This window comes from Calypte anna, chromosome 4B (assembly GCF_003957555.1).
Source record: "Calypte anna isolate BGI_N300 chromosome 4B, bCalAnn1_v1.p, whole genome shotgun sequence".
NCBI lineage: Eukaryota > Metazoa > Chordata > Aves > Apodiformes > Trochilidae > Calypte > Calypte anna.
In genome coordinates, this window is record NC_044249.1 from 22,227,619 (window position 1) to 22,249,199 (window position 21,581).

Here is a 21,581-nt window from a genome sequence, read left to right on the forward strand (position 1 = left end):
GGGAAGGTGCTGGGAACGAGATGAGGGTCGAAACGGGGAGTTCCTTGGCGGTTAAGCCCAAATTTCTCCTTAGTTGCTTCCTCTGGGCCTCTCCCCAGCTCTTGCTTTCTCTCAAGGTGAAACTGAAACCTCGGTGACTTCACCCAAACCTGCCGAAGTTAAAGAAAATTTGATATTTCTCACTTCTAGGTCACTTCAGTCCAGATTGTTTCCTGCCAGGAGTTGGGGGTGGTGGGGGAAATGCCCTTCTGGTAATGGAAAAGTAATTATTATTATTCCTGGTGTGGCCCTTGTGGTGTTTCACCAAGGTTATGGGCTTGGCTCGTATCACACCAGCTCCTCAGGCTCCTGGTGGTGATGGATGAGCTGTGCCCACCCCAGGACAGAGCAGCCCCTGTGCCAGATGGTTGGGGATGGAAGGGAATGAGCATCAGCTGGGCTGCTCTGGGGCCATTATTGTCTGTAAGGTAGGAATCCCTGGAAATATCTCTTGTAATTTAGAACTTTTTCTTTTTTTCCCCCTCAGATTCTTTAAATTCCTAAAAGTGAAAGTTGCTCTTGGTGGGCTGGAAAGCTTCTAGGCCACTGGTAGCACCACTGGCTGCTTTTTGTGGGGCTGTGGGAAGTGGGGCATGCATTTTTTCTGCCCTATATTTGCTTTTTCCTAGTAGGTTCCTGGACTTGAATTCAATTCATAATTTTTCTCTTGATAAACCTGGGTTAATTTGCATTTGAAGCAGGCAAAGTGCCAAATGTGGGTTTAGATTTGGATGTTAAACTCCTTGGCTTTGAGTGAAGGTTGTTTCCTAGGGTGAACTTTCTTGGCTTTGGGGTTTTCTCAATACCAACGTGTTACCAAGCCTTACCCATATTTGATTCGGGTCTTGGCAAGATTGACAGCCAGCAATAGTTGTTCTGCTCCTCCTGTGGATGTGACTGAAGGAGGAGATGAACACCTTGAGTTTTGAAAGAGATGGAGGACCCAGGCAGTGTTGTCTTCTGAGGTCCTCCAGGTCCTCTGGTGAGGCTGATTCTGTGTTCAGCCTCAAACTCTGAACTTCAGATGCTCAGTGCTTTGGTGGTGAAGTTCAGAGCTGGCAGCAGCATCCTTCAGCTCGTTAGCCCAGATTTTTCCTCTCCCATGACCACTTATGCTGCTGTGATCTTGCTACGCCCTGGTTAATGATCCATTGCAAGCACAATGTTTTATCCCAAACTTTGCGTTTTCCCACTCTTTGATTTCTTCCCTTTCCAGAGGAGAAAAGATGACATAAATTTGAGAGGATTTAATGAGTACACTGGGCTGGCTTTTGGTGTAATTTACAGTGAATTCAGTGTTATAACTTCATTACACTTCAGTTGGGTAACTTATGTCATAAATGGGCGTATCTGAGAGTGGAATCGAGCCTCGGTTCTCTTTGTTGTGTGGGCTTCAGAAGGACCAAACGCTTGCTCCCCTTTTTGAAGTCCTAATTTTCTTTCTGTGGTGTTGCAATGCCTTTCTATAGAGTCCTGCTTCTGAAGTTGGAGATTTCTAATGCAAAAAACACCACTTCCCCCCCCCCCCCTCCCCACAACTCGCTTCAAGTATTGACATCGCTGCAAAGTTTGTCCTCGGCAGTGTCCACACAGACCTTTCCCTGTGGCTTTGCTGCAAAAATCCCTATTGTTGAGACTCATCCCTGAAGAGATCTTTTTAATAAGCCTGCTTGGTAGTTAGTTCCCCTTGCACAGCCCTTACTTGGAGGAGCACTTGTAGCAAACATCAAGGATACTACAGCTTTCCAACCACTAGAGGTCAAGCTTGGGCTATGGCACAGCACAGGGCTGCTCATCCTCTAAGATTTACCTCCAGTTCCTGGTGCAACCATGGCAAGTGTCAGCTATAGATGTTTAATTTTACTCTCAGTTGTCATTTTGGGTGGTTAAAGTGATGCCAGTTTTATGCCCATGGTGTGAAGGGCACTTTGCCCTTGGGGTTTTTATCGGGTTGGGACGCTCGTGCCACGTTTGGGGTTTCATATTCTTCACATCTAGAAACTACACGAGTGGTTGGGGTCTGATGGGGTCTTTCTGCTCAATGAGGCATTCAGAAAGGAATTTTAGCTGTCAAGCAGCCCCTTTGCACAGCCCTAACTTCTCTTGTAGGAGCACTTGGAGTAAACATCAAGGATATTACTATTTAGGCTGCCAAACTGAAACTTTCTCATAAATGGTTCCTGTGCTGTATTAATGCTAATAAGCTGTTAAAAGGAAATGATTTGGAAGGATTGTGCTACTTCTGCAGTTCAGGTAGCAAAAATTACTGGGTTTTTTATAGGTTCCACTTGTTCTAATTCTCCATTTTTACCCCAGAACAGTTGGTTTCACTGACAACAATATCCACAGCATGGTTTTTGGTATTTCTTCTTCCATCTGAAGCCAGGCTGCCACATTAGCATGGGGCAGGTCCCTCTCCTGTTCCAGGGAAGCAATGAAATACACAGATACAGCTTTGATTTGGGTTGAACCATAGAATCATGCAATCCTTTTGGTTGGAAAAGCCCTTTTAGAACATCAGGTCCAACACTAACCCATGGCCCTCATCCCCGCATCTCCAGGGCTTTGAAACCCCTCCAGGGATGATGGGGACTCCAGCCCTGCCCTGGGCAGCCTGGGCCAGGCTCTGACAACCCTTTCTAGGGAGAAATTGTTCCTGAAAGAGTACACAGAGTTTGTTAATAACTGATATGTATAAAAAACCTCATTCTTTTTCAAAAAAAGAAACCTGCCACCTAAACTAACAGTTTCAGAAAGCCATCTGGATGATGTCCATACACCTTCCTTCTTATATATAAAAAATGTCCAGAAAAGTATGTGAGAGCTTCTATAAATCTGTGTGGATGCATCCATCTACGTTTCAGGTTTCGAGACCATTTGGTTTCTAGTTATACCAGAGCTGACCCCCCTGTGCAGAAGCACTCCAGCCATTTGCTTGGCCTCTTCCCCCTGGTTTTGGCCATGATTTGGTTTTTGATTTCTGATTCCCTTTTGGTTTGAAGCTCTTGGTCAGCTAAACAACTGGGGCTAAAGCATTTTTCCTATCCAAGATTGAACAAGGAAACCAAGGGAGGTTTTGCAGCAGAACAAATACCTTTACCTCCACAGCAACCAAACCCCAAAGCCCCAGGAAAAGGCATCAAGAAGAGGTTGGAGGGAGCTCCACCGAGCCCCGAGTTCTGCTCCCTGAGCGAGTTTTGGTTCAATACCTTTCACAGCTCATTCTGTACATCAGCAACGTACAATTAAGCTCTCCTGGGGTACCACAAAAATGCTTTCAGGAGCCTCTGGGGTCCAGATGTGGAATGTTTTGTGCTGACATGGGTTGAAAAGAGGAACAAATCCAACGGTTAAGTACGTCCTTTAATTTAGCCTGTGACAGTCACCACATGGCCTATGGGCTAATATTTCTGCATCTGTGCTGTAAATAGATCAATATGGCAGCGTGATGGGTTTGGCATTTTGATTTGTGAAGAGTCAGAATATTGTTTGTATTGTTGCATAATCCCTGGAATGGTTTTGAAATGAATCTTCTGTTTCCTTGGAGGATCTGGGTTAGAAAAACCATAACGTTTCAGAGCTCCATTAAGTGCCTGTTTTATTTTGTCTCGTTTGTCATATTTCATGACTGATTGCATCTCTTGGCTGAAAGAGAAATATAAATCCAAGGATGCTATTGTAAAAGGTGAAATCTTGTGTTTTTGTTTTTGTTTTCTAGGCACAGCAGCAAAGAAACCTGGACAATATTGTATCCCAGCATCCCAGGATCAGCGGGGGGAAGAAGTCCAAGAAAGAAATCTGCGCAAGCTCAGATCTGGAGGTAAAGAACACTAGCCCCATGTCTGAGCAGGATTCGGGTATCCTGGATGTTGAAGATGAGGATGAGGATGAAGAGGTAACTCTATAACATCAAATCCAGGAGCCTGGAGAGTGTGGGGTGATCAGTAGTGTCTCAGAGAGTGTTTGCACCTTGCTTGCTCATTGGCGTTGCCCTGCAGCATGGCATAAAGCTGCAGAATGGGTTGGAGGAGATGGGGTGGGGTTGGGGGTTGGGTTATTTTGCTGTGTGGCCCCTATCCTGGTTAGCAGGCTCAGCAGAGGGGCCAAGTGTTGTGTGAGAACCCAGCAAGCTGTGTCTTCTGTCCTCCAGCTCGAGTCTTGCACTTCTGGGCTTGCTTGGGAGGAGTTTTGCTGCTGAGCAGAGCACAGGAGATGTTTGGCCTCTTCTGTGTCATGGTGGCAGCTCCATGCTTTGTGTTGAGAAGGATTGCATTGGGACAGAGCTGTTGAAATGCACTTTTAACTCCTTGGTGTCCTCCCTTCCTTTTGTCTCCTCCTCTGCTGCTTCTCCCTCAGACTGGCACTTTGTGATGTGTTTTTAACTGCAAAGCACAACCCTTGCTGCTGGGCTTGGTTCTTCTTTCCTCCCTTTGCCCCACAGTGGTTTTGTTCACTTCTCTCCTCATCATCTCTGCTGCCCTCCCCAAGCAGGGTGAGGAGATGCCCAGGAGCTTCCTAGGGACCAAACTGGAGGGTGCAACCCAGAACCCTCACCCTGCACTGCAGCCATCTGGGTGGGCTGCTTACTGCTCCATCAAAACAGAGAGAGAGCAGAAGGCAAACAAAAGAAAACTGAGTGGGAATGGCAGGGTTTTGGGAAACAGGCATTGATTTGAATTATTTTGGTATTTCCCTGTTAAAAAATGAAAAAATCTGATCCTTCAGTGCTTCTTACTTGTTCCAGCTTAGAATGGTTGGAGATGATCCATCCATTAACAGTTGGGCTTGATGATTTTAAAGGTCTTTTCCAACTGAAATGATTCTCTAATTCTATCCCGCTCTCAACATCCCTCACTTCTGTTGAGTGGGGCTCTTGCAGAACTGGGCAGCAGTGTGGAATGTGGTGGTACCCGTGGGGCAGACAGTGGTGGAGTTCATTGGAATGAGAAATTGGAATTAGAATCAGAATGAGAATCAGAATTAAAATTAGGACTGAGAGGTGGTATAGTTTTAACCTACCTGGCTGCTACCATGCAGCAGGTCTCTGTCTCCCCAACATCCCAAGGAGTGGGGAAGAGAATTGGGAAGGTAAGGAGGCAGAAAAAAAATTAATAATTGAAATAGAGTAACAACAACAATAATGTACAAAGAGGTGATGCACTGAGCAGCTGCTCACCACTTACTGGGGAGGTTTAGGTTGGAGCTGGGGAACAATTTCTCCCTGGAAAGGGTTGTCAGAGCCTGGCCCAGGCTGCCCAGGGCAGGGCTGGAGTCCCCATCATCCCTGGAGGGGTTTCAGAGCCCTGGGGATATGGGGATGAGGGACATGGGGTGGGGGTGACCTTCGCAGTGCTGGGTTTATGGTTGGACTTCAAGATATTTCAGGTCTTTTCCAACCCAAATGATTCTATCATTCTTTGGTTTTAAAGACAGTTGGGAGAAGTCTCTGAAGCTGAAGGCAATGAGCTCAGCTCAAGGCAGATGCAATCCCATTGCTGGGATATGGGAGGAAGGCAATGAACTTCCAGGGGAGATGGCAGCAGAGGAGGAGCTGGTGGGTGGCCCAGGGAGGTGAGGGGTCCCTGGGGGGCTGTAGTGTTGGGTGCTGTCCGTGGTGATGAACTGGAGCCTCCTGGGCTCCTCCCAGAGTCCTCTTTTCCCAGTGGTGGTTTTTTTTGGGGGGGAAATGGAAGAAAAGAGGGGTTTGGTTCCTGATGGGCTTCACTCTTCCACATGTTCTTTCTTCCTGGATTGTTGGAGGTTTTTTTGATGTTTTTGTTGGTGGTTTTTTTTAATTTTTTGATAGAAGAGAAGCTATTTATGTATTTATTTGTTAGTACAAAGGGTCTTCTCATCTGGAAACAGGGCCGTTAAGTTTTGGGGCCCCTCAGTGCAAGAAAGACGTTGAGGAGCTGGAGCGTGTCCAAAGAAGGGCAGCAAAGCTGGTGAAGCACAAGTCTTAGGAGGAGCAGCTGAGGGAATTGTGGATCAGGAGCAATCCTTTCATCCCTGCAGGAAAATTGCCCAGGAGAAGCTTTGAAAGGGAAGGGAGAGCAGAAGGGTTTTGCTGGTTCTGCTGGATGCATTCTGATGTAGATCATCCTCTCCCTGAGAGCGGAAGAGAGCTCTGTCAGCTGCCTTCAAGAAGATGAATCCAAGATGGGGTTCTCCCCTCTCTCCATGTCTCCAGTTTGGGGACATCATGCTCCAGACTTGTCCCACGGATGCCTGAGTGAGGTGGAAGCTCCCACCAGGATGGGAGCGAGGGAGCGGGCCCAGCTGGGAGAAGCCTTCAGTTCAGTTTTTATGAATGTCAAGTTGTGGAAGGAGAATTTGCATTTCACAGTGAGCAGCTCCCCAGCCTGTTCCGTTTGTGCCAGCTGTTCCCTTTGTAGTAAAAGGCATCCAGCAAACTACAAAGCCTGTCCAGATTCTTCTCATTTTCGGGGACTTTTCTTGTGCGATTTCGTTGAAGGCTGCAGGACGACCTCGCATGCCTTGTGGCTCGTTTCTTCTTGTCCCCCCCACCCAAAAAAAAAAAAAAAACCCCCAAAAAAGCCTGGTCAGGTGTCTGTGAAGTGGTTGGGTCAAACTGGACTCCCTGGTGTTCCTTTGTGGGAGAGGAGAAGTTTCAAGGGAGGACATCATACCGCAGACTAACGGCTACTCAACTGACTTTGAAGAACAACCCAACAAATTCCAGACAGTTTTCTACTTGGAGAAGGAGTTTGGCACTTGGGACATCAGCAGGTGTGAGGTGTAGCCAAAATTCATCATGTTCTGGCATTCTTTCAGGTTGACCTGGCTGTAGGAATCAGTTGGAATTCTCTTAAGTGAGTGCAAGAGATTTCTTACAAGCTTTGGGAGCTGGGGCAGGGACCCCAGGGAGCTCTCTCTGCTTTCCCTGATAAATGGCTTTGTTAGGTGCCATCAGCCTCCACCTTTTCTTTCCTTCCACTGGTAATTATGCAAAAAACATTTGGACACTGAGCAAAACCTCTCTGTTTCCAGACAAAGCTGTCTGCCTGGTGTCTGTAATGGGAGCCAGGGTGATGTCAGTCTGCATTTGGCCACCCCCCACATCACAGTGTCCTGAGCATCTTTTTGACCATGCAAATTAATTAGGGTTTTTTCCCCTAAGGTTGAGCCTTGGGGACACACTGGGGCAGTCAGGGAACACCAGGGCTAACCATGGTGTAGCAGATCTCCAGTAGAGTTTGTTCTGCACCTCCACTGAGTGTTAGGAAAGTGCTTCCTGGCTGCTGGTACCCAAAGAGATTTGTTGATTTACAGAATGGGTTGGGAGGGACTTTTAAAGCTCATCCAACCCCTCCTGCAGTGAGCAGGGACATCTTCAGCTGGATCAGGTTGCTCAGAGGACCCTCCAACATGATCTGCAGTGTTTCCAGGGATGTGGCATCTCCCACTTCTCTGGGCAACCTGGGACAGAGTTTCCCCACCCTCAGTGTAAAACATTTCTTCCTTGCCTCTAGTTTGACTCTTCCCTCTTCCCTCTTCCAGTTTAAAACCATTGTCCCTTGTCCCCATCACCCAACAGCCCCTGCTAAAAGATGCCTCTCTAAAAGTCCCTTTTAAATACTGAAAAGCCACAATTAGGTCTCCCTGAAGCCTCCTCTCCTCCAGATTTAACAACCCCAGCCCTTGGATCATTTTTGTGGCCTCCTCTGGAGCTCCTTCAATGGGTCTGTGGCTTTTCTTGTGCTGAGGACCCAAGAGCTGAGTGCAGTGCAGACCCAACACTGCTTTGAGCTTTGTGATGTTTTCTGTGCTCTGTCTCTTGAAAAGACCCAACCTGCTCGAGGTCCTCCCTTGGACTTGAACTTTTGTTGGTGCAGCATTGTGTGTGCTTGTGTTCCCCTGCACCAGCTCATCCATGAACATCCATCAATGTGTTCATCAAACACCTCTCTTGAATTCCTGGTCTTAAATCTGGAGGTTTTTTCCCCTCCCTGAAAGATGGGTGAGTGTCTGTCTGCTTGTGTCCTGGCTTTACACCAAACACTAGCAAGGATCTGAGAAAATGATCTAAAATCATCTCAAAGTTATCCAAAGCTGGACCAGGGCATCCCTTACCTCTGGGTCAATCTTCTGTTGGTTCTGTTTTCCAATTTCCATGGAAAACTTGAGTTTGCTACAGGCAGTGTTTAACCTGCCTGGAAAGGTTCTTGCAGAAGGAAAGGAGAAGCAGAAAGAAGCAGAAAGACCTCTGCTCCCAGCACTTAGATCCAGGGTTTGGGAAGGGGGTTTGTGGAGCTGGTATTTTGTGGACTGGGAAAATTTGGGAGAAGATGAATAAATTCTTTGTTCAGCAAATCAAAAGGGGAAAAAAAAAGAAACTAAAAAAAAAGATGAGACTAAAGAGGATGTGTCAGAGCAGTCCTGTTGCTGATGCTGCTTGAGTTCTTGTTTTGCTCTCAGGTGTCAGAAATTGAAGCTTTATTCAGTTTTTGAACACTGGTAGTGGAGCTCTGGCTGCCCAAATGCAGTTGCTGCTGGAGGGGCTGTGCTGAGCCTGGGTTTTGGGGTTTTTGGAGGTGGCTGAATATCTCAATATTAGATAAATACCTAATCATGTAAACAGCAGATGTGTTTAGATCGTGCAACGTGTTGAGCTAACCACATAGATAATTTTCTATACATCCTGTGTGTTCAGAGGCCTGTGTTGGTTGGACTGGAAAGATTTCTAAGGGTAGGATTATCAGTGCTTCTGTTGCAGGGCTGGGGCTATAGGAGGAAGAGGTGGGCTGTTCTTTTCCTTAAAATAAATCTCCTAGGTTTATACTCTGCATAAAAATCCAGCACAAGTTTTTATCACTTGGGTTGCATTTCTTTTTTGTTTGCAGAAAGCTTTCTGGTGGTCCAGGCCTTCAGCTTCCATGTCTTCTGGTGTTCTACCTAGATGAGCAAATTTATGAATGTCCCAGAGATGTTAACTCTGCAGAACAGTCCTGCAGATTTTTTTAAATTTTATTTTATTTTATTCTGTGAGAGTTTGTGTGTGGGCTTAAAAGTTTTTGCAGAAGATCAGAGGCTGTGAAAATGTTGCAGTCTGCTTTGAAGGAATTTCTCTTGGGGGAGTGAGCTCCGTTTTTTTGGCAATATCCTGATTTCACAAAACTTTATCAGAAATATTTCTCTGTGGGCCGTGTTCAACGAGTGCCCCAAATCCAAGAGGAGCAAAACCGTTTGATCCTGAATTCAAATTCCTAGGAAAACATGGCCTGGCTTTGATGCTGATGTGGAGGGATGACAGATTTCTCCTCTAGAAAAACAGAGGGTGGACTCGGGTCCCTCCACTCCATCTTCTCCACACTGATGGTGGTCGCTGGGGGATGGCTGGGTCGAGTGAGTGCTGATACTTCCCTGTCTGCTTTAGTGATCTCCCAGCAGTTTTGCAGCCAGGGATTTCAGAGCTAGGAGTGTTTTACTGCTCTACCAACTGGAGACCAATTACCCTTCATGCTGGAGAAACCCAGCAAGGCAAAATCCGTACCCGTAAAGGAGCTGAAATCAGGTTTTGGGAGCTATTTAGGAAGCATTAGAAGTCCTGGGAGAGTGCAAATGGAAAATAAATGATCAGGAAGGCATGATAAAATTGATGTTGATGCAATAAAACTGCTGCCCAGGGTTTGCAGTTCTCAAATACAGTCTTGTAAAAGGTAAGAGCAAGAGATGCTGGTGAGCTGGGCTTGCCCTTGGTTCAGCTGTGGCCCCAAACAGCCATGTTCAGCATGAAAAAGGTCACATTTTGTGAGCAGCCCCATCCCTGGCTCAGAAACTTTCCTCCTTCCCACTGAGCCAGCCTGGTCCCTCTGCAGGAGCTGCCCAAAGGAGCAGCATGGAGGTTGGAGCGAAGCCCAGCGAGGTGGTGAATCAAGAATCCCAGACTGGTTTGGATTGGAAGGGACCCTAAAGGTCACCCAGTCCCACCCCCTGCAATGGTCAGGGACACCTCCCACCAGCCCAGGGTGCTCCAAGCCCCATCCAACCTTCAACACTACCAGGGCTGGGGCAGCCACAGCTTCTGGGGGCAACCAGGGGCTCAGCATCCTCAAATTAAAGAATTTCTTCCTAATGTCTGACCCAAACCTGATCTCTTCCAGTTTAAAGCTACTGAAGCAGCTGCTTCCAACCCCTGCACCCCCATGTTGGGACTGTCAGGATTTTTGGGGTCTTGGAGCAATGCTGGATGTGCAGGGGGGGATGGTCCCACATCATGTGTGGATGTTCTCCATAGCTTCTTCCAGTGTTCCAGTTCGAAGCAAGAGCCCACGTGGAGCTGGGGACTGAGTTTCTTTACGTGATGGAGGTTCTTTAGAGCTCCAGTTCCACTTTACCCAGGAGGCTACTGAACAAAACCCCTTGTTTTCCCTTTCCAGCCCATAACTTCTGCACTCCTCTCCTTGAAGCTATTGCTTTAGATGAGGAGGACTCCTGGCCCCAGGCTCTCTGGGCAGCATTGGTTGAGGCTTGCATACCCTCATCCAGCAAGAAACATCTCTCTTCTTCATCCTACCTCCTTTTTAGCAGTAGTGCCTCTTAAGCATAATTAAAAATATATAAAATAAACATGTTTCCCAGGCCTGTCCATTGGTCCCTTTCATCTTTCTCCCTTTTCTTCCACCACATGTCAACAGAACACTCCCCTCCTCTCTGGATTTTGGGGGAGAAGGAAGGTTGCCTTAGCTTTATGCCTTGGCCAACAAGCTTAATGCTGTGTTGGCTTGAACATATCCAAAGGACACAAGCTTCTTGTATGCAAATTGCTTCTCTGATCTTTCCTCTTTCCCTCCCTCCCTCTGTCCCACCCTTCAGAAATGAGTTTCCTTGTCCCTGTGCAAGACTCACTGGGTTGTTGAAAGGTGGTGGAGCCTGCATGGCGTGGGGGGGGGGGGTAGAAGAAAAAAAAGAATAAAAAAAAGAAAAGGAAAAAAAAATTGTGCTATTAAAGAAATCAAACTAGAATCTAAAGAATAAGATTTTATTTTGGTTTTCCCCCTCTTTCATAAGTACCAGAAGAGCTTGTGCCAGGATGCCTGAACCATTTAAGCCAAAGTGAAATCTCTGCTGAGCTGGCTAACAGAGGGCCAAATCCTGCAGTGCCATTTCCTTAATAAATGACATTTCCCTACTGCAAGAAATTTGTAAAAATACTGTGTAAAACCTATAGAGAGATGGAGGCTGATACCAATGTTCCCTCTCACTGTTGTGTACCTGGCACCATCGTGTCTCTCTCTGCCAGCCCTGCATGGGCTGGCTTTGCACTGAACTCCATGGGATACTTTGGAGCTTCTCTTGCCTCTACGTGTTCTGCACATTTCACACTCGTTGCCTTCTGCTTTTTAGGTGCCTGGAGCTCAGGACCTGGTGGATTTCTCACCCGTGTACCGATGCCTGCACATATATTCTGTCCTGGTGAGTGACTGGGCTGCCCCTCAGGCTTTAAAGATGCTGCTGCTTGCAGGAGGGGGTTGCAAAAATAGTTTTAAATTCACCTAGTTAAGATGTGTGAGACCTGAAGTAGAAAGCAGACCCAGGGATGGATGGATTTGGGTAAAAATCCCCACAGTTGCTTCATGCAGGCTGCAGAAATATAAAGGGTTGTTTTCTCCAGAGCCTGGGTTTACAAGATACGTGTTTCTTGGTCATGAAGTTTTCCTCCAAGAATTCTTCTTTGACCACAGTAGGTTCATTATTTGGTGCAAATGGAGGAGCTGTGGAAGGGGGATTGGTTTTAAATGGATTGGTTGCCACGTGGAGGAGAACTTTGCTGCTCTTCAGAGGTTGTTGGGCGGGAGCAGAGCTGCTGTCATCCCACCAAATCCACCATGTTTTTGTGTCTCTTCCGATTTCCCCATCATTTGGCTTTTTACACACTGAAAACACTGTCAAACTGAAGCTTTGTGGTGTTGGCTAAAAAGTGTTATTCTGAACTGTGTCAAGTTTTTGAGAACTTGTCAAGAAACCTCCCACCTCAGCAGATGGGAGCTGGTAGATGATCTACGTTTTGTCCAGAGTACACAAGACCTGGATTTTTATTTTTGATTTTTACTTATTTAATTCATAAAGAGTGAAGAGGAGATGCCCTTTGCAGCTTACCCTTCAACTTTTAATTTCAAAGATGCCTCCAGCAGCCTGGGCCAAAAGAACCTGTGGTTTTTGCATCCCTTCCTTAAGGTCCTTTGGAGAGAGGGAGCTTTTCTGAGGGCTCTTCTCCTGTGGTTGAGCAATCTGAAGGCCAGGCAGCAGATGAAAGGAGCACTCTGTTCACAGCTTCCCTCCCTTTCCATGCCAGAGCCAGGCTTGAGAGAGAATTGTTTTTAAGGCACTTCTGAAGCCATTTGCTCCAGCAATAGGTACAAATGGATTTGCGAAAGGAAAAGAATGGTCATTAAAAACATTTAGATTATTAAAAAAAAAAAAAATCTTTTTGGGCCTTCATCTGTTAATAATTATGTAATTTGGCTGCACGGCCCTGAGATTTTTATTGGACTGAAAAAAAGTGAACCTACCCAAAATGTGTTACGCTGTTTATCTTGGACATCAACCTCCTCCTCCTCCAGCCCGGCGCTGGGAGCCCAGTTCAGGGAGTGTGCTAATTGAAGATTGCAACTGGTCTGATGGGCTTTGTGGATTTCAAAGTGTCACTTTAGTTGGAGAAACTTCAGTGGAGAGGATGCCTGATGAAAACAGGATTAGGAAACCTATTTGCGTAGCCGACGCGAATTTGTTTAGTGCAAGGGTATTTATTTAATTGGGTATTGGTACAAAAAGCTGTTCTGGGAAGGGTGAAGAGCTTTGGCTGGTGGATATAACGGGTTTGCACATCTGAAATGGTCTTGTTGGGGCTGTGGTGTTGTCTTGTTGCTTTATTTTTTATTCTGAAATAGCAACCGAGGGTGTAGTCCTCCGAAATGGCTTCGGGAGATGCTGCTTCTAGAAGATGAGTTTTGTGGCCAGAGTTCCATGGTGAATATCTGGGTGGGATTGTCTTCTGCTGGAGGTGGGAATGCTTCTGTGGACTTGGTGATGGGGAAGTTTGAGCTGGTGCTTCTCTGCCCAAAAAGGAGGTTGAAGGCCAGAGGGCCAGTCTGTTCTCCGAAGGAGCAAGCAACAGGACAAGAGGAACTGGCCTCGAGTTGTGCCAGGGGAGGTTTAGGTTGGAGCTGGGGAACAATTTCTCCCTGGAAAGGGTTGTCAGGGCCTGGCCCAGGCTGCCCAGGGCAGGGCTGGAGTCCCCATCATCCCTGGAGGGGTTTCAGAGCCATGGAGATGTGGGGATGAGGGACATGGGGTGGGGGTGCCTTGGCAGTGCTGGGTGAATGGTTGGACTTGGTGATCTTAAAGCTCTTTTCCAACCAAAACAGTTCCATGATTCTATGATTCGGTCCTTCTCCCTCCCTCTATTGGAGCCAAAAGCCCTAGTAATGAGAACAAATAGACAAGAGAGCTTTGAAGAAGATGTGTTGGTGAGCCAGCAGTAAGAAAGAAAGGTAACCAGCTGTAGTAAAGGCTTCTGAAACGAACATTGCCCTTTTCCTGACCTGTGATTGAATCCTGCCCTGGCTTTCTAGGCCCAGCTTGGGTAGAACAATGTCAGAGATCCAGCAAGCATCGAGGGAAACGGCCACATCAGTGTCAGACGGAAGGATCATAATGTAATAGTTACCAAAAAATCCTAATATTTGTCATTTACAATAGCGTTATCTAAATGCTTGGCCTGCAGTTAAAAAGGCCCACGTTGAATAAACATTGAGATATTTATTATTTTTAGTGAAATCGACCTTCCAGTCACCTCGGTTTTATGGCTGTGCTGCTTATAAATTCCCAAAGGATTATTTGAAAAATCCTACTCATATCTGCCAGCCTTATCAGCAGGGCAGGAGTTCACATATTGTAACGGGAGGTCAGCCTTCGGTCATGGTCTTCCAGAGGGGGCCAGGCACCTGTAAATCCTTCCTTCAGCAACCAAGGCGAAGTACAATATCAAACAGGCAAAGAGACTTTGGAAGGAAACGCTGAACTTTCTCAGGAAGGGCAGAGGAGGGGGAAAGAAAGTGAAGGAAGGTCAGGCGGGGGTTAATTGAAACTTGGACCTTGGCGTGGTGGCGGCTGCGGGGAGGACAGGCTCTGGTGGGATGCTTTATGGGACTATTCATCTGGCGATTCCTTTTCTTGTGAGAAAGGAGCTGGCTGAGGCTGTCTTGAGGAAGAAATGGGCGTAGGGGAGGTTTTGAGTATCTGCAGATATCAAACAAAACATCACGAGAAGGGATTTGTGTGGTAGACGTGGAGTTGGGGACACCCGGGTCAACCCTTCTTTGCTCAAATAATCCTTTGGTTTCATGAGAGGAATTTACCTTCCCTAAAGGATGCCTGGAACAGCAGGTCTTTGCCTTGCCTGGTGTTTCTGCAGGCAGCAAGCATTGAATTGTATATATATATAGAGAAAAAAAGGTTTTTCAGCTGACAGCTTTGGTTTTGAGTCGGTTTAAGTCGATAACCACTGAGCAACCTCGGTGGAAATCCTGGTGGTGTTAGAGAAATGGCTGCTCTCCTTTTCCTAGGAAAATATAAAGTAATAATACTAATAAAAAAGCCTGGCTGGCACCAAGGGTATGATGGTTCTTCAGATGCCTGGAGCATCATATAAAAGAGTTAAGGGGGGAGCTGGGAGCAGAGGTGGGACATGGGAGTCTTGGGCCCTGTTCTGGTCTTCTTGCTCAGTTGGCCAAAGTCTCCGTGTGGTTTGAGGTGATCTTAAAGCCTAAACCCCACTTAGTTTTGGTTCAGCAGCCATGTGCTATTTAAGGACATTCATCTGCAGCGTGGTTAGGCTGCTGGGCTCTTGGTATCAGGTATATCTTTTCCTTGTGTTAATAGAGAAGTTTGTTGAGAATGGTAATATTATTATATAAAGAAGAAACAAGACTATTTCAGTGAAGTGATTTTGCCATTGACGTTTTTATCTTTTATGTTGTCTTTGACCAAAGTCTATGTAATGCTTGAGTTGCTTTGATCGATCTCCAAAATAAATTAGGAAAGGTGAGGTTTGGGCCAGATGGTTTATCTGCTGGAGCATCTGAGCAGCTGTTGGGAGCCTTGTATTTCAAGGCCAAGACATGGAATTGCTTTGAAAAGCAGTTTTTGTTTCATGTTTCCCGTAAGCTGTAGCAAGGCAGAAAGCAAAGAGTGAGTGAAGAGCAGAAAGGAATTAAAAAAAAAAAAAAAAATAAGAGCCAGAGTGTTTTGCACAGAGGGTGCTCCCAAGAAGTTGTCTCCAAAGCAGCTGACAGTGATTTAAGTCACTGAAGCTCCAGCTTGAGCCAGTGCTGTTGCCTGTTAGTACTTATTTAGGGTTTGCCTTAGCTAGGTGGGTTTTTTAAGCTTTATGCTAATTGGTTACCAATTACTTTGAGGTTCTTAACATGTTCATGAAGACACTGGTATCGACACTCCCAGCTCTTTGATCCGAGCTACAAAGGGGTCATTTTAGGGTAAAGAACAAGTGTCCAAAAAAAAAAAGAAAAAAAGGGAGCAGATTCTGATGTAAATACAGGCTTAAAACTGTGGCTGCCTCCTAGTTGATGAAGTATTTCTGGAGAATCCCAGAGCTGGATAATTTAGATAAATAGCAGTTGACAGGTATTTACTATAAATTTGTCGTATCTCTCCGGTGACGTTTTTATCTCCTCTATTGCTCCTGCCCCAAACCAAACCTCTTTAGCCCTAAAGCTGCTTTGATGCACAAAGTGCATTAGGAAAAAAGGTAAAAGAAACACTAACAAAAAACCTACTTTACAAAAGTTAATCAGTGTAGAAATGGTTTTAGGTTCTTCTATTAAAATGTGAGCGTTTTGTATCAACTGTGTCCACTTGGTGCGTTTTCTGCCTCTGAGGAGCCAGCACAGCCTTGGAGGGGAAAGAAGAGTTGGTTTTCTTTGCTTAGCCTTAAAATGGTGACTTTTGGTTTTGTGGAAGTTGAGCAGGGACCCATCCAGGGACTCGAGGTGACCTGCTGGGCCAAGGGCTGGGTACACTTTGTCTCCCTGAGCTGAGCAGATTTCACATCAGGTTGGGAGATACCACAAATCCGGTGGTGGATCACGAGTCTCCTCCCTGCCCTTCACTTAAATCACATCTAATTTTTTTTAAATTCCTCTTAGAAGTATGCTAGTGATTGTGTTGCCTGCATTAAACCTCCTTTTTCTGCCTTTGTGGGCTAATAAACTGGCAGGCTGGTTGCCTGTGGCGGTGGTGACGCAGCCGATTGTTCCTGCCCCCTCCCCACCTCGCTGGGTGGGTCTCAGCATCCCCACCAAAATGTTTGTTCTTTGGGAAAGAGGAGGGGGGGGCAAAACAATTGAAGCTCTTCTTTCAAGGGATGAGAAAGCCTCTTATAGGAACCACAATTCAAATAATACGAGCTACCCAGCCCTCTCTTTCATATGAAAAAGTCTCTTTTTTCTCTTTGCAACGCCGCTCACTCCTTTTATTTGATACTGAAACACAAACCTTACCATGGAAAGTCTGTGGTTTACGTCTATTTTTGAGCTCAGGGTTGTAAAGTTTTCCCTTGGTGTCCTTGGGAACTTGAAAAAACTTTTTTTTTTTTTTTTTCTGGGGAGGGGGTGGGAGGTGGAGGGGGGGGAAGCAGTGGAAAAAATTTCCTTCTCGAAGTCTCTGGTAACTCCTTGTTCATCTCAGACACTTTGCAGATTGTCCCATCGTCCTGTCCTGGCATATCTCACTGTCTGCTGACTTGGCTGACCTGCTGGTGCCTGGTGGAGTTAGATAGCTATAAACACAGCCCTGAGATCATAGGGAAAGGCTGAGGGTGAGCCACTTTGTGCACTGGATTGATAAGGACACAGGAAAAGCCATTAGAGTGAACTGGTGTCAGTGACCTGTGATAACCATTCTGTACTACGTGCTAATGGACCCCGGGCAGTGTGTCTGGCAGTAGTGGCAATAGATTTAACTTTTGTAATTGTCATATTGCTCTTTTAACCCCGTGACCTCCTTACCCATGAGAAAACCACTTGGCTTCGATCAAAGCAGCAGCAAAGACAAAAAAAAAAAAAAAAAAAATAAGTGTTAATTCTAAGCTGGCTAGATATGACAGGCAGCAACCTCGATTCTTAAAATGTTCAGCTTGGAAAACAGACATGTCAGGGGAGGGGGAAAAAATAATAATAATAAAAAAAATAATAGAAGCCCGGATGCAGACTTGTTGTCACCTGAGGTTAGGAACAGCAGCTCTGCTTTCCCAGGGCTGTGCAGAACTCTGCACCCTCTCTTAGTCCTTGCAAAGTTGCTGAGATTTTCCTTCTAATGCTGATTTCATCCCCTCAATCCCATTCTGCTCTCAGGGGCTGGGGACTCACCCTGATAGTCCTGACCAGAGGAGCTGTGTTGCATCTGTTCAGTGTTTTTCACTCAACCATTCAGGATGGATGGGACCTCAGGACATCTCTGCTCCAACCTCCTGCTCAAAGTAGGGGTAGCTCTGAGAACAGATCAAGGTGCTCAAGGCTTTCTATGAGCTGGTCTTGGAAACCTCCAGGGACCAAGCCTTCAGAACCTCTCAGGGCAGCTTATTCTGCTCTGTGACCTCCTTGAAAGAGTCATCTTTTCAGACTGAACAAGCTCCATTGAGCTCCCTCCATGGGGCAAGTGTTCCAGCCCCAAGCATCTTGGTGGCCTCCAGTGAACTCGCTGTGATTTATCAGTGTCTTTCCTGAATTTGGGAGGCCCAAAACTGGATGTGGGGGTATAGATAGAGTCCTAATGAGTACTGTATGGAGGGGGATAATCACTTCCCTCAATCTACTGGCTTTGCTCCTACTAACACAGCCTGGGAGGCTGTTGGCCACCTCTGCTGCCAGGGCAGGCAGCTGGCCTGTGTTCAGCTCGATGTCTGCCAAGGCTCTTTCTTGGTCCTTATCCACAGAGCTGCTCCCCAGGCTGTGCTGTTGTAAGAGGTTCTTCCTACCATGTGCCAGAGCTTGGTGTTTCTCCTGACTTGTTTTCAGCAGGTTCCCAGCAGCCTCTTCCTCCAGCATGTTGAGACCCTCTCCTTGCTTCTTGAGTGGATCGACTTTTCCCTCCTAGAAATAAAGTCACTCTTGACTCATAGTGACATGGGGAAGATACTGCAATAAAACACTAGACCTAAATTTGATCCTGATGGATCAGTTCTAGTTCTTCTTGACTGTCCCCAAAACTGGAGGCACCCCCAGGAACCCTCTTAGCAGTGAAGAGTCTTGCCTGTGGGCTGCCCATGGTGCTTTTGTCTCCGGACCATGCTTGGACATCGCATGTACATGGAGGCAAAGCTGTGAGAATATACTGACCCCTGTCCTTACCTTGTGCCAATCAAGTGTTTTAGTCACCTGGAGCTTCCAAGAGGATCTCAGCAGGGTTTGTGTGAGGTGTGGACTCTCCAGGCTTGTGAGGAAAAAGAGACATCCAGAAGCTGCTTCTTCCTGAGGACTGGAGCTCTCTGTGTTAGAGGAGATTTATGTTTTTATGCACAGACATGAAGCCCGGAGTGGGGGGGAAATTATTATCATGTGCTGACCTGAAACTTCATATTATTATTTTTATTTTATTTTTTTTAAAGAGCAGAGCCTGTCTGGGGGGGAGGAGAAGGGATGGGAGAGAACAAACGCCCACATTTTATGCGTCTGGGACGAGCGCGCAGCTGCGGCCGCTGTTTTCCTGCTCTGTAGGTTGTTTCTCATCTGAAAGGCCTATATGCAGAGTATCTGGGAAATGATTGCCATCCTGTTTTTAATAAAACCCTCTTTTTTTTTTTCTTTTTTTTTTTTTTTATGGAGGGTCTTGATCCGTCTGGACGTGAATTCTCCATCTGTTTACAAATATTTGTGCAGGAAAAGGGTGAGCAATGTCCAGGACGGGCTTGTGACGCATTTGCCCCCTGTTTCAGTCCTTTGTTCAGGGAGAAAAAAAAAAGGAAAAAAAAAAAAAAGGAAAAACCCATGGAAAGGAGGGGGTTGCTGTACAATGAACAAACGCTGCCCTCGCATTCCAGGAACGCGGCACAGGAGCTGCGGGGTCTGGTGGTGGGAAGAAGAGAAGCACGTAAAGCTCCAGCCCAGCACCACCACCATCATCATAATACAGTTGCTTCAGCTTGGAGATGATCAAGCAGTTTGTTTTATGCAGGTTTTATCTTGATAACTGCTGTGTGTGAAAGGAAGGATGGGTGTAATGCGTTTGGAAGGGGAGAGGTGGTTGCCCTGGGAGAGGTTTTCCTTGGCTCTGCTCTCCTCAGTCCCTCAAGACTCCCAGGGAAGGTGTCTCATCTCTTTTATCCTTCAAAGCTGGTACCTGGAGGTCTGGGGGACTGATGATCTTTTAGTTTCTTTGCTTTGTGGAGACTTAACCAACCACTCACAGATGCTAACCCACAAGAGCTGTTAGGACAGCAGGAGATTTGTCTCTTGCCTTGAAATGTTCTTCCCTGGCTTTACCACCTCCACCTCTTGCCCCAGCCATGGTTGTTGTGTGGTGTCAGAAGGCCTTGGGATCCTTTGGGTTGAAGGAATTGTGAGGGATAACTTAATCTACAATGTTGGGCCTGTTTCTTCTTGTAATCCTTTCAAATCTTAAGCAAAGGCCACAGCTGGAGCTGTGCAGCAAACTCTTCCACCCAGCCTGGGGGTGACTTCTGCAGCTGGATCCCAAGCCCCGTGAGACTTTTATGAGTAGATCCTAGACCTAAAGAGATAAAGATTTGACTCATCCATATGGCCAAGTGTACAGGGATGCTATTGTCCTCCAGTCCTCTCTTGTCCTGCTGCTGAGGTCATCTTGTGGCATCACAGCCAGAGGTTGGAGGGGACCTCTGGACATCACCTTGTCCAGCTCCTCACAGAAGCAGGGTCACCTGGAGTGGGGCTGCCCAGGACCATGTCCATCTGGGATGGGAAGTCCATGGTTTCCCTGGGCAGCCTGTTCCAGTGTTTGGTCACCCTTGCAGTAAAAAGGTTTTTCCTTCTGTTCAGTGGAAGTCCCTGTATTTCAGTTTTTCCTGTCAGCACCTACCCCTGAGGAGACTCTGCCGTTTTTACTTCCCCCATTAGGTTCTTGTCACATGAAGAGGGTTCCTCTGAGCTATCTCTCCTCCAGACTGAGCCAATCCCAGGTCTCTCCCTGAATGCCACATGCTCCTACCCATCAAGATCTTGGTGGCTTTTGGCTGGTTTTGCTCCAGTGTTGTCTTTGCTGTGCTGGTGAGACCTGGACTCAGCTTTGTCACACCAGGACCCAGGAGAGGGGAAGGTTCCACTCCCTTGACCTGCTGGCCAATGCTTTTCCTAGCCAGCCCATGGTCACCTTGATGTCCACCAGGACCCCCAGGTCCTTTCCTGCCAAGCATCTTCCCAGCTGGTCTCCCCCAGGATGTATTGGTGGTACCTGGGACTGTTCCTCCCTGTGGGCAGGGACTTGGCATTCATTGCATCTCACGAGGTTCCTTTTGGGCCACTTCTCCAGCCTGTTCCAGATCCCTCTGGATGACAACACAACCCTCTGGGCTGTCAGTCACCCCTTCTAGTTGTGTCACCTGCATTTTCAGGGAGGGGAGGAATCAAAGGCAGATTTCACCCAACAGAGCTTCCTGGGGTGATGGGTAAGAGGAAGGAGAACTCAGCACAGATGAGAGGAGTGCTGGTGGTCATCTCTCATTCTGCTTCACAGCTCTTTCACCGACTGCTTCTTTTGGCTTCTTGATTAACTGTGTTCTGTAGCCCCATGATTATTATGTACAGATTGGGTTAGGTGGGCAGAGCTCAGAGCTGACCAAACCGGAGTTGCTGCTGCTGCTGATCCCTTTAAAGCTCATCCAGTCCCATTGCCCTGCAGGGACCAGGGACATCTTCATCCAGATTAGGTTGCTCAGAGCCTTTTCCAGCCTAACCTGGAATGTTTCCAGGGATGGGGCATCTCTCTGGGCAGTCTGGGCCAGGGTTTCCACCACCTTTACTGTAAAGAACACCCCATGTTAAGCAGGCTGTAAAAACTGGGTGAAATGTGTTCAGTTTGCATTACCCTAAGTTTGTTTTTTGCCTCCTATCCTTCCACCTTCCTCCTCCCTTGCCTCCTTCACCTCCCTCCAGACCTGTCCTTCATCTCCCTCAAGGTCTCATTCCTCACTCCTCTGAAACTGAGGTGGTGTTCTTGGGTTTTTTTTTTTTGGTTTTTTTTTGTTAATTGATGGGAGCCCTGACAAGAGCTGATTAAGTGCTGGGGATGCATCCTTCCTCACAAAGCTTGTGACCAATTTCCACCACTTCCTTCCTTCCTTGAGACCAGAGTGAGCTTTCTTCTAGGAGCAGGCAATTCCCTCCCAGAGGTTTTATTCACACAGAAGACTCTGTGGGCTTGTCCTGATTACAGTTTTTTTTTTCTCTTCCCCGGCAGCTCATTTGTTATAAAGTTTTAATGAATTTTAAATATATTATGAAAAGAGCACGTGGTTGGGAACTATCTCT

At 46.7% G+C, this 21,581-nt stretch overlaps 1 protein-coding gene across 3 annotated transcripts in view; it reads left to right on the forward strand.

Moving 5' to 3' along the window:
• The window catches only part of EXOC6B (exocyst complex component 6B), a 247,014-nt gene that overhangs the window by 113,595 nt on the left and 111,838 nt on the right, over window positions 1-21,581 (forward strand). For all 3 annotated transcript variants that reach the window (XM_030450613.1, XM_030450612.1, XM_030450614.1), the window contains exons 7-8: window positions 3,758-3,934; window positions 11,407-11,475. In XM_030450613.1, the coding sequence (XP_030306473.1) occupies window positions 3,758-3,934; window positions 11,407-11,475 (246 nt within the window). The remainder of the gene's footprint in view (window positions 1-3,757; window positions 3,935-11,406; window positions 11,476-21,581) is intronic.